Source organism: Polistes fuscatus, unplaced genomic scaffold (assembly GCF_010416935.1).
Source record: "Polistes fuscatus isolate 324 unplaced genomic scaffold, CU_Pfus_HIC Scaffold6, whole genome shotgun sequence".
Taxonomy (NCBI): Eukaryota; Metazoa; Arthropoda; class Insecta; order Hymenoptera; family Vespidae; genus Polistes; species Polistes fuscatus.
The window spans coordinates 11,591,303-11,607,763 of record NW_025113140.1 but is presented as its reverse complement, the minus strand read 5'-3'; the positions used below and the strand labels follow the sequence as shown (position 1 = coordinate 11,607,763).

Genomic DNA, 16,461 nt, shown 5'->3' with positions numbered 1-16,461 from the left:
ATTCTGGCTACCGAAAGAAAAAATAGAAAGAGAGAAATATCGGTTTTCTTTCTCACTCGCACTCGTATACAAAACGCTCGACGCTCGATGGCCAAGACGTAAAATTCTTGCTACCGAAAGAAAAAATATAAAAAGAGAAATATCAGAACGCTCAACAATCGATGGCCAAGGACAATAATACTCGTTATCGCATGATAAATAAAAAGAGAGAAATATTGGTTTGTTCTCTCACTCGCACTTTCATTCAAGACCGAGAGTCCCGAAGATTGCCGAAGATCCTTCGTTTGTGTTTAGTGCACACGGACGCTCGCACGCATACTAGCTCGCTCGCGTGTAAAACGCGACGGAGGGATATGCTTGCTTTCTCCCACTCTTAAAATTTTTTTCCCATCTTCAATCCAATTTTATTCGCTTATTTTTGAAAATACGAAGATAACTCATAGAACATTTTTTTAGTATTTTTCAATTCTCTACAACTTTTGTTTGAAACTTTTTTCGATTAAATGCCTAGATTCTAAGATAAGGCCATTTTTTACCCTTTTTTACCCTTTTTCTCAAAACCTCGGGATCAAATTTAAATAAAATTAGCACCATTCGATTCAGCGTCGTCAACTTACCCTTAGGACAAAGATGCACGCGTTTGGCTAAAAATCTGGAAGTTAGGCCCGCGTTGACTGGCCTATACATTTAGTGTGGACTGATATCTATATTTTGATATTTCTATATACACAACACGTGTTTTATATCGATATGTTACCGTCAAAGCCGGAAATCCGCCATTGCTAGCAGTTCTTAGGCATGGTCAACAATGCAAAGCGCCTTTAGACAAAGTCGGAAACAGAAGAATTCTTACAGCTTTTCTCAACATTGAATATAATACTTTGGTATCCTATAGAATATTAAATTACTATTTAAGCAACGTTGAAAAGAATACATTATCGGGCACAGGCACACACAGCATATGCAATCCCCCCCCTCCCACACAACCCATACCCGCTCCCACACACATACACGAAAGCGAGCATGGTGGGGATTGTTGAGACTGTCATATCGCTATACTATGTGTACCTCTATAAACTGAAACTTATGTTAGTTAATGTTGTTGTGTTATTATGTATATAGAGCCCCACTGTTACTTATCGTAGGAGAAGATTATATTATGTTTAGACAGATATTCGTAGAGATGTCCACGAAAAATCTGTATTTTTTGTTCCCTATCGTATCGGAAGATATGCAGGTTTAGAACGAAATGTTTTATACCTGCATTCTATTCAAAGTATTATGTTCAATGCTTATATTAGGAAAAGTCTGTAAGAAGTCTTATTTCCGACTTTGTCTAAAGCACTTTTGCATTGTTGACAATGCCTAGGAACTGCTAGCAATGGCGGATTTCCGGTTTTGACGGTAACAGATACAAATAAAAATTATTTATGTGCTTTGAAGTTATTTAATTATTATATACGGTGGTGATTGATATTAAAAAACTGTGAATATCTTCAAAAATATCTTCAAAGACATTGATTATTCGTGAATATTAGTAATACAAGTTTTTTTGGAGGTTAATTGAGGTATGTATTATTGGGTTGGCAACTAAGTGAGTGCGGATTTGTTGGTTGGCATCCAAGTGCACTTGTGGTTACTTTCTACGTCGGTTACCTTCGACTTGTCAGCTACCTTCGGCTAGGTATGGCTATCTTCGGCTTGTCGGCTACGTTCGACTTTCGGTTACCTTCGATTTGTTCGACCTGGCAGGCTGGCGGCCTTTTCCTAGTAGGTTTTTGTTAAAATAAACACCCTCGCTTAGTTGAAAACCCAAATAATCGGCACACTTCTGCTTCCTCATGTATAAATAAATAAATTAGATTATACTTATTAATTAAACCTTTATCAATAAAAAAATGGTATTTAATATCTTAATTTTATTTTATCATTTTATCGTCTTTTCGACAAATGTAGAGTATTATATTGGCACGCAGGATAATTGAAGTTATTTTTGATGTTTTTTTTTGAAGTTCTTTTTGAGGTTACTGAAGTTATATTTGTTTTGATACGCCAAAGAGGTATAACTTCTTACGTGCGTACATAAGTACACACACTAGTTTTTTTCGTTAGCTGGTATAATATATCATAAATAGTATTGATAATCGACAAAGAGAAAATAATTTTTTAATTGCATTAATCATTCAAAATAAATTAATTTAAGTTTTAAAATGTTCGAATGTTCACAAAACGCGCTACGATCGGCTGGCACGTTCGTGATGCCACTCTTGTAAGAACCTTTACTTGTGTATTTGTGAATACGAATTAGTGTGTATGTATGCGCTGTGTAATGCTAGATATGTGAAGAAAGGATAAAAAAGAACGACGATTTCTTGATAGAGCGTTGTTGAGTATATGTTTGTGAGTGAGGAGTTGCTGAGAACAAAGTAACGATTATATTTTTTATTCAAAAATATTAAAAGATAAAAACTTTTTTAAAAAAAAATTTTAAGCTAAATATTTACAAAAATCTGTTAAATAATTTTTTGTATGAAATTTAAAAAAAATTCATTAGAAAAAAAATATTCAAATTTGTGTATTTTTAAAAAAGTTATAAGCATTCAAAAAAGCTTGTAAAATTATCGATTTATTCAGTCAACAGATGGAATACCACAAACAATCGAGTAGAATAGAGTATATGAACGCAATTTGACATACTTCTGCTTTATAGATCCAATGAATTAATTAACTATCTAAGATTCAAAGAAACCCGGACTATTTATACTCTTGCTGCTAAAAAATACAAAATATCCGTTAATAAAACTGATTCGCACATGAATATTTTTCGTTTATGTTTTCGATTCACTGTTGGTAAAAAGTTAATATCGGAAACATCTTGAAGATGTCAGGACGATACTGAGTGTAGAACACTACTCCAGTTTGCGAATATTATCACACAGAGTAAGAAGGTATTGCGCGAATCCGCGGGAGATCGATAGCGCGTGCGAATTGTGTTGTGTTTCTGGTCGAGTTCCTTCACTCGAACACTCGATTAAAGAGATCCAATATTGTCTCTAAAGAAAAGAAAGATATTCGACGCGAGAACGTTTGTTTTTACCGATTCCTCAAGCGAGCATCTTTTAAAAATCTGTAACGAGGAATAACAACTTCATGGAACATCTCGCTTTCAATCGTTGCGATTAAGAAAAACAAATCGTCCTTCACTCAAGGGTGAATTTCAGCCATTTTGCGAAAATAAAAGTGATCGTTTAAATCAATTGATTCTCTTATTATTGGTATACAGTACCAAATCCTGGTCAAGAAATCGTTTAATGAAAACAATGCAGAATTGAACGATATGTGGATCGCCGCGACTAAGTGAGTATCTCACATTATAATTGACACTTGATATTATTGTCTCTCACGTATTGGCCTTAACTTTATTTGCTCTCTTTCTTATTTCTAAATAATAGATATAAACATTTATCACACTCAAGGTCATGCTCCGTGCTAAATAGTCTTCCGGTTATTGATTTATATCGATAGATGTCATATTATATTTTCCTTACGAAGGTCAATTTAAGACTTAATGTTTTCTTATTTCTTTATCATTTAATGTGCGTCGAAATACATTACTTATTCTCTCCATACGAAAATCAGAAATATATATTGATATTTCGATCTTTCAAAAGATTTTCATTTTTGCATTACGTTAAATGTTAAGAGAATACGTGTGAAGCAATTTTATTAGAATATACATTAATATGAGAAAGAGTCATTAACTTTCATAGTGTTATTCTTATTCATTTTAAACGCGGCATGGTTTTTTCGTTGACAATACAGCAATCGCATTTCTATCGACTTTTCGTTTATATTAAAAAAATATACAAAAGTGTGTGTTTTTTTTTATTAAAATCCAATAACAAATGGAAATTATTGATTAAAGTCTTTCAGCGATTTATAAGTGATCTAGATATCATGGATATCGCATGCACTTTCAAACTTAGAAATTGAAATATCGATTTATGTTCCGTCACTTGAGAGGGGAGGTATAGCAGGTGGTAAAACACGTGGTATGCGTAGAAAAGTTGCACCAGTCTCTTCTTTCGGCATATCTCATTTCGTACTTCCTTTCCCTCTCTTCTATCCCTTTTTTCTCACGTTTCTCACCCGTTCTTGTCCCTTTAGAAGCGATAAAAAGAAAAAAATGAAGTAACTATTTGCTTCTATACTGGATCGATAAATTGATCAAAAACGGACTCTTCGTGTTCTTTCACAAAATTCACGTGATTCGTGACACAAATTATAATATAAATATATTAAACTAAATATATAAATACATATTTACGTTGTAAGAGGTGCAACGATCAAGATAGAGAAAATCATCGCGCGTATTTATTAGGCGTACACATATAACATGAGACGCATATAAAATTACACACACGTAAGGGGATACGAGACGATTAAATTCATGCCCTAACCTCCTCGTAGGTCTTTTCTTTATTACTCGTCAATTTCGTCCATTCACCGGCGATTTAATAACAGGAAAGGTTTAAATTTCCGCGCCCTCGTATCTCTTCGCAAATGCAGGCTTAATCAAGAAATTTGAAAATCGAAAAATTTTCGTCATGTATTTTTCCTGAAAAATTAATGAAAATATTTCACTCATTTATGCACCTTTAAAAAATATTTATTCGACGAAATCAATAATGTCAAGAAATACACTAATAATGTTTTATACAGTACAGTTTGCCATTACATCTCTACAATTTTATTTGAAAAATTTAAATGAATGAATATCAAGAAATAAAATAAAGCAATATCTTTCATCAAAATTTGTAAGGATATCAATCGTCGTTTCCATTCTTGAGAAGAACGTGAGACTTCTCGTTCGACATCTTTCTCACCCCTGCGTAATTAATATCAAAGAAAAGTATGAAATGTCTTATATTAATAAGACATCTTATACAATCTTTCACAAACAAAGAATCAACTTCCTCTTTTAAAAATAAGATAAATGTTAGAAAAATAATACAATAAAAATAGGACAAGATGCATATAATAGAAAGGGAAAAAGAAAAAAAGTGAGAGAATCTCTCTTATAGACGATTTATCGTTTTATCATACATTCAATTTTTTATTCGATACCACTTATTAATACAAAACTTAAATTCCCCCGAGATTGAAATAGAGGCGTAGCATACGGCCTATATAATTTATAATAGATGTATACTGAACAAATCAACTAATCATAAGATTAACAACATAAATTGATAATATTATCAATCAATATATTGTTAAGCACCATACTAAAATCGATATTATCTCAAATGAAATATTGAGTAAACATTAAAAGCTAATAAATTCACAACTTAATCCTTATTATTAGGGTAGAAAATTTAGGGGATTATGTGAATCTCTTCTATATTGCATCAACCTTTTAGAATGAAATATATTTTTGATGTAAAATTTTATTTTATTCTAAAAAGTATTTCTAAAAAGTAAAGGTAGTTACGTTTTCAATCTTAGGTGAAATTTAGGTGAATTTGAAATCACCTATGATGACTATCTCAATATACATATATCGAGATTACCGAGAGAAAGCGCGTGGAAATTTGAATCCTTAAACCAAATATTGAGAAGGAGACTTCTAACGCTTCCACTTGTCAATATTAAGTTGCCCGCTGGGAGATACAAGTATGACGTCAGCCAGTGGTCCCGCATGGCAACTGCCAGCGAAGAAACTGAGACACAAGGACAAATACAACCCACGATACACACTTCTGCGTGTATAAGCACGTGGCAAGCGTTCCGAAACTCACGAGTTCGACAATGAAACGATGTGACGCATAATGGTCCCAAATCCCGAAAACGCAAGGTGCATGTGGTTTAATTTTCTTGAAAATTGCTATTTGAGGATTTAATCTTTTTTAAGATTGAAATTAGTATTTGAGGCTTTTTGGGGTCGCTGATTATGAATCTAAAATTATTTTTTTTTTAAACATAACAGAAACTCAAAATTAAAGATAATTTTAATTAAAAAAAAAATTTGTTTATTGTTGAAATTTTAATGTTTGAAAAGGTTTCTTTTTTTATAGAATTATCTATTTATTATCTTATATTACATTCATTTGTAATAATATTTATTTTTAATTACATATAAAGTAGTGGATAGACTATAAGGTCTTTACAAGTACTACGATTGTGCATTACCGTGCAAAATCTTGGATAAAAGCTAAAGAGGGACAAGTGGGGAGCTAATTTTTAGATTTTTTTTCAGATAAAGGTTCAATTAACAATTTAATCTAAATAATAGCACGGGCACTCGCAAGTAACTTCATCCTTGTATGAAAAAATATTTCTAATACCACATCTGCGAAAAACAAGTTGCGATATAGTCTCACTTAGCAACTACATTTGTTATTTATGCAAATTTCTAAAAATATAATTCAATTGTACTTATCATCAAGCAAAGAGAGATCTCATATTTATACGTTAAGGAGACCGTAATTTTCAGGGCGCAGCAAGTCTCAAATACGATGCGTTCGACACTCACATTTCAACTGATAATTTACACGTGTCCATAAACATCCATAACAAATGGTTGATAAAAACGCTCCTGGGACCGCTAAACGTATTTCACGGGTCAAAAGTTCCCAGAAAGAAATTTTTTTTTGGAAATTGCACGCGTTTTCCGCATTTGGAACTTACTTACTCCTACCTACTTACTTCTCTTTTCTTCTTATATCTTTAACTCTTTCTTTGCTGATTTTTTCCTTCTAAATAAGTTGTTCTTTTTCTCAAAGGAACTCTATTATTTCGCCTCTCATTCATTTTTCTCTCTCGTATACTCTTCCAAACAGCACGACTTACATTCAGTCAGAAAAATGCGTGAGCGACGAATAACTCGCGTCAAATAAAAAAAAGACGCAGATAGATAGAGAGAAAAAAAAGGAAAAAAAAATAGAGTGGGAGGGAGAGAGAGAGAGAGAGAGAGAGAGAGATGAAATATGTTCGTTCGCTCTTCCAGGCCAGCTGTCTACTGTTTGTCTCTTCCTCGACAGACACGCGGCAACTCGCATGCTTCGTTTTGTCTTTTTTTTTATCTCGAATCGGAAGTCCAGTTTCTATACGAAAGGTTCGAGGTCATTGATATATTTAATGACTTTTTGTAATAATTGCTTATCACTTTTGTTTTCTTTTTTTTTTCTAACGTAATTTTCGTTGAGAATAAATACGCCACTACTTTTCCACAAGTAAATATACAGTCTCTTTGGCACGTACACACAAGTTTTTGTCTCGTGATAAAGAGAAGATTGCATTACTTTATTTATATTATTATTCTCCATATATTTTTCTAGGATTCTCTTATCCATGCATAATACTTTATGTCAAAGGTTTCTTTTATCTTCGTAACAGTTCGTAAAGCATTGATTTAGCAATTAACAAAAACTGACATATGCGCAATATAAAAACATATTGCTGGAGAATTTTAACATTTTTAGACAATGTTCCTTCGGATTCATTTTTATCCATAAAACTCAAATATATCAAAGCGCTTTTTTATATTATATTATATGTATATATAATAATAATAATAATATTAATAATAATCTGTATTGGAGAGGAACTATCAATTTGATTATTGCAATTGTCATCACTGATAATATTTTAAGTAAGCTTCCTTACTTAAAAAAATTATCGAGCGTATATTTGAAAGTGTGAATAAAAGATCGAAGATGGTGTTTCTCTCATGTCAGTTATGGGATTCTCTCAGTTAAGGGATACGAACAAACGGTACGAGATTCCTGTCCTTAATGGATGGGAATCCAAGAGGCGGTTCTCCTCTTATGTACCACCGTGAAAAACCTGTCTGTACCACGAAATGACCTGCATGCAACCCACAGCGCATCACTCGATCGTGTCCATCGAGCACAGAGCTATGAGATATCTCCGGTTTGGTTCACATGTAACTCGACATGCGAATATCGTCACGAGATCCATTTCGCAAAGAATTATCATTCGTTCGACACATATCATGTGGTTACATATATATATTACATGTGTACAAGTATAACATTAATTAATTATTAATGATTAATTATTTTAAAATTTGAAACGACATATTTTTATGTAGTGGATGAATTTCGTAACAAGTTTTATTAGATTTGCTCCAGTAGATTAATAGATAAATCCTTAATACGCATATTCAAAAAATCTTAAACTTGAAAAATATCCAATTACAGTACATAAATGTTTTTTACGATGATGATCATAAGACTAACACCGAAAATCATCTAAATCTAGCATAAGAATTGATAAATATCCGAACGGTTGATTGTACTACGTAATTATTTGTTAAAAAAAAACAATTTTTCTATTGATAAATAGATTTGAGTATACCAAGTTCCGAAAATTCGATTTCTCCGAAAGCAAGAACGAAATTGCAAAGCTTTGCAACTCTCTCTGACCCCTTCCTTTTATTTCTTCTTCTTCTTCTTCTTCTTCTTCTCCTTTTCGCGTTCCTTTTCTTCTTCCGCATCGTCTCTTCGTCTTCTTCATTTCCTCCCTCTATCTCTTTCTATCTCTTTCTCTTCCCCCGTTCCATCCCTCTCTCTCTTTTCTTTTCCTGCACTTTTTGGATCTTTTTGGTATCTCTTCTTCTTTTTCTTATTTTGTTCTTTTCTTACACAATTGTATCTTCCAACGCGAGAAACGGACTACAGTTCGTTTCACAAATCTTTATCTTTTTTATTTCTCCATTCCATCATTCTCCCTTTGTTCTTGTTCCCGCGCTTTTTAGCCCATTTTTGGCATTTCTTCTTTTGTTTTCTTTGTATTACACAATTACACCTCCTAACACGAGGAATGAATTAAGTTTGTTTCACAAATGTAACGACAAAAGAAAATATTGAGATTGGGAAAGACACGCATTTCCTTTTTTTCGTTGTCGCCTACAAATGAGGTTGCATCATCTAATGAGGAGAACGTATCGTCTAATACTGAAAACATCAAAACGATAATGGCATCCATCTTACACCTGTGTGGATTACAATCGAGCTTGACAGAGCGGAAGTCACACCCTTCTCATATAAAGTAGTTCGTAAATGCATATAATGTTTGATATTTAGGAGTACCATATATGTACTTATGTATGTTTATATGTATGTATGTGTTTACTTATAGACGCGCAATTTGCTTTATTGATTTTGATATGAATAAAGGAGTATCGAATAAAAATTACTTCTTATGTTTTTTTTTATTATAAAGACGATATATCATCGATATCAAATACTCTCGTCAATAATTTGAATTACTAACAATAATATCTTGAGATTGCTTTTGGAAAAATTTGTGTAAAAATGTTATCAATACAATACAACTAAACAAATAACAAATAATCATCAAACTATAGGTACTATTCAATATAACAATATAAACTCTTTCTAATCATAGTGTCCGTTTCTAATTCAGATTTTTAGTTAAATCTAATCTCATTCAAAATTATACTATGCATGCAATATAAGCTTATGGGTGAACATTTTTCTCTTTGCAGAGACATTTTATCAAAAGATTCATCTATTTTAGATGTATTCTAAACGTAAACAAGAATTTAAAATTCATTTAAACGAAATGTATCCAAAAGGAAAATTTTGATTGTGCTTTTACCTTAGAAAGATTAATCGTGCAGTATATCAACTTTTATTTGCTTTCTTTCGAGTGACCAATGTTTTGGATCAAAATAATATTTTTATGTAATCATATCGTTTTGTCGAATAGGTCTACAAATGAAATATTTGCGCGCTTAATTATACCTCGACGAAAAACAACCCGATGAATTGACGTCTCTTCACGTCTTCCATTAATCGTTGTCTACTTAATTATATTCAAAAACAATCGGTATTCTTCGATATCCTCGTGTCTTCGATCAGCACGCGGAAAAAGGCGCCTTAAATTCCGCCGGATACAACTATCCTTTTCTCTATCTCTTTCTTTTTGTTTGGACCATAGACGTATCATACTTATTACTTACGTCGAGTCTTTCGTTTACAGAGTCAATCAAGCTGGGTTCTCAACCATCCCTGTATGTTTCGTTTTATTGTCTCCGCACAAGAAAGAAAGAGAAAGATAAATAGAAAAGGAGAAGATCGTAGACTATTAAGAGAAAGACGATGAGAACTAAGGGCATTCAACCACGTGACTCGCTCGCCGAAGAAAATTTTCGCTCGAGAAAAGAACATTTAGTCCTAGGAACGCATTTGGCGAAGTTTGATGGCCACCCTGTACATCCAATCCCCTCTTCTTGTTCCCTACCACCAAATCTTTCCTCTTGGAACAAGCTTCCCCCACTTTTCTAACTTTCTTCGTTCCGAAACCACCCGATGTTAGATTCTCAGTGCACTCGACGGTCCGACGACTGCCGACGATTACATTCAGTGTGTAACCAAATGCTGGCGCAGTGAGATCTCCGCTCGAGAACACTATCTCCTTCTTTCCCTTTTTTTTCTCTCTCTTTTATTTCTCTTTTTCCTTTTCTTTCTTAAAACTATATATATGTATAGCTTACATGGAGACACGTTTAAATGTAATCATCGACACGGGAAATAATAAAACGTGGACTAGTGTTGATCCTTGAAGAAAGAAAAGAGAGAACATCGAATAGTAGCAAAGGTAGGAGCGTGAACAGAGATAGGAACTATCGTGGCGATCGATCGAAATTGTCGAGAGTGGAGTACCGCGTGTGGTGTGTGCTGTGATTTAATTGTTCTTCGAGCGGAGAGTATCGCGAGGGGTGTTGACCGGGTATAATTCGGAAAGAGCGAGAGATGACGGTAGTCTGATGTACACGTGAATCGATAAAAGGAAACAAAATAGCAGCAATCAATTGTCATCGTTTAGAGCACGCCGGAAGTTAACCTCTTTACCAGAGACAAAGCGTCTATCGTCCATGGTCGCCATATTTTTCTCTCTATTACTCTTACACTATTAAAGAGAAAAAAGAAATAGAGACAGCTACTGCGTAAAACGCGAAAGAGACGCAAAGAAAGTACGAAGTATACATATATATACGTATATTTTTATAGAGACGATACGACACAATTCTTTTATAAACATGGCCGATCCATAAAAAAAAAAGAAATCAGCGGCATTGGGTGTGATGTGTGACTGTATTATAAAAACGCGGGAAATTCAAACGTGTCTTTTCTCCTATTTTTCAACAAGACAGAGTGAGAGAGAGAGAGGGAGAGAAAAAGGGAGGGAGTCAGTGTGGCCCATTCTCTCTCTCTCCCCTCTCCTTTTGTTCTTGTCAAGGCTGGACGATGAGACTTTATCAAACGAAGGACGAATGATATACACGAGATTGGCTTGGGGAAATTGGATTTTACATTAGTGGTGTGTTTCATACAAGTATATATTTTATATATATTGTCTGTGATTAGTGTAGACTTACAAGTGCTGTGCGATAGCATCTCATTGAAGAAATTACAATTGTTAGAAAAGTGAAAAACAGATAGAGAGAGGAAGAGAGAGAGAGAGAGAGAAAGAGAGAAAGAGAGAGAAGAGAGAATGGACGGCCGGCTAAGAGGGTTGTTGGTGCCACTAAAGGCTATTGATGTGAACAGCTATAATTCTTCATTTTATTCGCCACCAACCACAGAAGCGTGAGTATATTTTAAATATAATTTAAAAATATAATTTATATATATATATCAGATATTTTATTATAATAATGTTTTATATATTTCCATATGTATATATATATATAATTCATTATATAATTTTTCTATTAATTTTGTATATATTTTGTACGTAATGTAATTTATCCATAATATATTTGAAGAACTCTTATCTCGCGTAGATAAGGTTAAAACGTTGCATTACATGGCCTTGTAGTAGTTGCATCAAGTTCATCGATACGTACATGCATATTGGAAATAGCAGAGGCTTCTTTTTTATAGACGTAGATTCAAACATTCGTAGAAGCAATAGCGCAAGTTTCCGACTTGAATGTATTGCTATCAAAGGATGCTTTTTATCGTGACATAGATTGCAGCGTAAACCGTTTTTAGAGCTGCTGTACTCGTGCTATCGAAATATCTACCATACACACATGCATACATAAGGCATGGATGTATTGCGTCATAGGAAGCAAACAAAATAGTTCTACTTACGAACGCATTTTTACTTTTTCATATTTTGATTTTATTTACAAATGCATTACATTTATCTAATAAATTCGAGCGTTCTCGAGCATAATAATTACTGTATTATTAACACAAACTTTGTCCATTTATGTCTAAAGTCTTCTTAATATCTTAAGGGGTTATACGCAGTTAGGATTTTCAAAAAATCGATTTTTTTTTTTTGCATTTTCGGAATGTACATATATTTAAGTATATTCTCTAAAAATTTCAAATCGATCCGACAAATATTCTTCACTTCATGTAAGCTGCAAACAAAAATTTTTAACTATGTGTAAACGTCTCTTTGAAACTTTAAACGCGTTTTTCTCAAAACGGTATTTTCAAAGTCGGTGATCTCGATTTTGCAAAAACGGCTTAACCGATCGGTTTCAAATTTTTACACAATCTTCTTAGATATATTCTTCAGGTATTAAGTATAAGGAATAATTTTTAAAAAAATTTATTACTATTTTTTTGTAACAATTTAGATCGAAAATTTTAGTCAAAAACAACAACTTTTTTTCAAATAGACGCCATTTTGTCAAAAATCAAAATTTTTAAAATTCCTCTCGTTAATACCTGCATTAATCTATCCTTTAAAAGAATCCACCATATTTTTTAATTTCGGATAATCCAAACCGCCAAAATGGAGATCACCGCCAAACGTCTTTTTTTAGAGGACGTTCAGGAAATCATCTACAGGAGCAGTGCAGATTAATATTTTTACAGAATCGACGCGCTATTGTATTCTCAAAAGTTCACTCTATTTGAATTACCAACAATTTTTGTTGAGAAATAAAAACTGTTTCTAGAAAAAATTCATGAAAATACGTTTTTTTCGAGCCTCGCAACTGCGTATAACCCCTTAATATATTAAGTATGAGTAAAAGTTCTATATTAAGTCGTAATGGCTATGTAAAATACTTTTATTGTTATTAATTTATCATTTTGATAAATGGTTTGGAAATTTTTTTTTTTCGTTAATTTAACAACATTACAAATTTAAACGTTAATGATTTTATGTACAAGTAATGAAAATTTAATACTGTTCAATACGAATGAAAATTCCATTATTAATCAAATTTTATTATTTGCGTATAAAAGAGATAGAGAAGAATTGGAGGGAAAGTAAATAGGTAAACAAGTCATTTCATTGAAATAGTACTCACACCGGTTTCTCTTTCTTTTCTTTCCTCTTTTGTATCTTGGATATATCTGATGTGAAAGAAGATATTCTATTTTTTGGTAGTGTTCTTTCATTGGTCTGAAGGTTAACTTAAAGGGACAATTTTTCTCAGTTCATTTTCGTCGCAAATTTACAGCTTTACGAGAATTAATCGAACTTATTTTGACATTAAGAAACACTACTGCATTTGCATTAGAATTTTATACACGAACTACAGGTTCCATTTTGTCTAAGGTTCAAAAAAAACTTGTCCATTCTAAAAAAACAATTAGAACACGTTGCAAACGAGAAAATTACAAAAATTAGTTGTACGAATGTCACAATTGTACAAAATAATTATATAAAAAAAAAGTATTAACTTTGACGAGCGAGACGTTTAGATATATTTAATAATGCTTCACTAAATTTTTGAACTATAATAACACTTTATCGACCGCTAGCCTATTTATCGGCTTTTCTATTGCCAATGCTTGTCGACCGCTAGCCTATTAATCGGCTTGTAACTATCGACGGTTTTCGTACAGTTGGAAAATTAGCAGGTACTGGGAGTAAATGCGCGCGCGACTAAGTCGGTACTTAGTGAGTTGCAAGTCAACTATATATATATATATATATATATATATGAGCGGTCAATAAAGTGATAAGTTTGTCTAATTAATATTCTATCTATGTAAAACAAGTATTTTTCTATGTAGACATCTATTCTATTTATATATATATATATATATGTATTATTATTATTATTATTATTATTATTATTATTATTATTATTATTATTATATATATTATATATTCAATATTTTTTTTTCAGAATAACATTTGTATTTTTGAGGAATGCACGTCATTTATATAATAGCTATATCATACTTTTTTCATACTTTACATAGCCTTTTTCTACCTACCATAGCCTTTTTCATTTTATAGAATGCCTAGGTATTATATACAATGTCTAGGGGAAGTATGTAATAATTCTCATGTTTCATACATTGCTTAAAAACGCCTGGTATTATATACAATGCCTAGGTATTCATAGAATGCCAGCTTTTCATACATTGCCGGTAATATATATATACATATATAATGGATCTATCTTTTTTATTCACAAACAATAGAATTCGATTAAAAATGGAATATTTATTGGTATCGAACAGTATTGGTTTTTCATTATTTGTACACAAAGTTATCTAGGCTTAAATTAATAATTTTGTTAAATGAACGAAAAAAATATGGATAAAATTTTAAAATCATTAATCGACGTGACGAATTAATAATAAAAGTATTTCATATGATATCTATTCCCTCTTTATATATATATTGTTATCAATTAAATCGTGAAATCTGTTAATTCATGAAATAACTATAACGATCAATTAAAATATGAAAAAGGCATAGTTACATATTTTAACTGGGTAATGTATGAATTCATGAGAGGCGACTAGTGAAATTATTAAATTGATATTTGATCCGTAAATTAGATTCGATGTAATTGCACGACTAATAGAACATTGGCTTTCAAAGTACAGGATAGCTGAGGAAGAGCTACAAAAAGATAACTACGAGCATTGTTGTAAAAAGAAAATCAGTCCAAATCAGTCCAATCAAAGGCGGATCAAATTACAATTTTATTATTTAACTTTTCACCCCTCATAAATTCATATATTACCTCATTGTTTCCTAAAATTACTACTAGTTAAAGTGTATAATAAATTTTTTTATATGCTTTTCCTAAAACGCCATTTTTTTATGAATTAACTTAAAAATACATTTTAACGGTAACAATTAAAAATTTATCCATGAGAATAGTAAAATAATAATCATTGCCAATTAAAATATGTCAGCGTCAAATTTTTTTAAAGCAGCATGCACATGCATGTATTTTTATCGTTAACTATGATCAGTAGTATTCTCATCAGGAATGTATAAGGTGTGGCTAGGTAAGCCAAAATATTCGCCGAAGAGTTAGATGGTATATCTCAGAGAGGCCGTGACAGTTAAATTAGTAAATCAAGAAACTTTTACGAATCTTACATTAGCATATTCTCAATGCGAGATCACCAGGTAGAAAGACATTACCGCTCCACAAACGCTGAAACGTTGCTGATGAGAGAAGGTCAAAGTGATTCAAGATACAGGATGAACGAACGAGAGAGAGTTATTTCTCGTAAATAGATAAAAATAAAACGAAAGGAAGAGAATATGAGCATACCTTGTTTTCATAGTTTTCAACCGTTTTAAGATACCGTAAAACAAACTCAAAATCTCCCACGCATGTGAAAATAAATGAATGATGAAGCTATAACGATGATTTCGTCGTAAATATACATATATTCAAATTAACATTCGAGTTTAATAACTAAAAGATTTACTAATAATAAATAATTCGAATTTTTCTTTATTTTAATAACAGATTAGTTATACAATTTAACTTAAAACTATAATAAAGATGAATTTTTCTAAAACAATTATGCCGAGTTAATAAACCATAAGCTATAATATTAACTTATATTCTATATTTTAAAATTAATATATTTTATCACGGAAGTATTTATGTTAAAATATTGATCCTTTTAAGGGGTAATACCTATGTAAATTTTTCAAAAAATTGATTCTTTTTTCCTTTAAAATAAACTTTAAGATCTTAAAAATCAAATGTTATTAACAGAGTATTCAAAAATTGATCGTTCTCAAAATTTATAGGCTCCCGCGCCAATTGTCTCTCATATATACATATTATTAGTTAAAACTTTTAACGCATTTATCTCGAAAATATATTTTTTAAATTGACAAACAGTATAATTAAAATAATTTTTGATTAATTAATCTCAAATGTAAACAGTATTTTGGAAAAAAATATGCAGGATTTTTTTTATAAGTTAAATTTCTTTTTAGTAACAGCTGATTTTATTTGAATTTTTTAACGACAACGCAATTTAAATAGGTGTTACCTCTTAAAAGAAAAGCACAAAAATGTGCTCTAGGAGTCCGTTAAAAGAAAATTTTACTTTCTTCGTAACATAGTTACTCCACAAACAAAACAGATAAAATACTTAGGACTACGCTTAGATTCAAGACTCACATGGAAGTATCATATTAAAGCAATTATAGGAAACA

General features: G+C 31.8%; 1 protein-coding gene across 4 annotated transcripts in view; it reads left to right on the top strand.

Annotated features, from left to right (window-relative positions):
- The first annotated feature begins 2,957 nt into the window (after positions 1 to 2,957).
- The window catches only part of LOC122523442 (myb protein), a 34,534-nt gene continuing 21,030 nt past the window's right edge, over positions 2,958 to 16,461 (top strand). Inside the window, exons 1-2 of one of the 4 annotated variants that reach the window (XM_043645184.1) lie at positions 2,958 to 3,357; positions 10,033 to 11,642. In XM_043645184.1, the coding sequence (XP_043501119.1) occupies positions 11,548 to 11,642 (95 nt within the window). In that variant the 5' untranslated portion in view covers positions 2,958 to 3,357; positions 10,033 to 11,547. Of the gene's footprint in view, positions 3,358 to 9,957; positions 11,643 to 16,461 lie in introns of those variants that run through there. The other 3 variants (XM_043645186.1, XM_043645187.1, XM_043645185.1) reach the window with 3 other exon arrangements.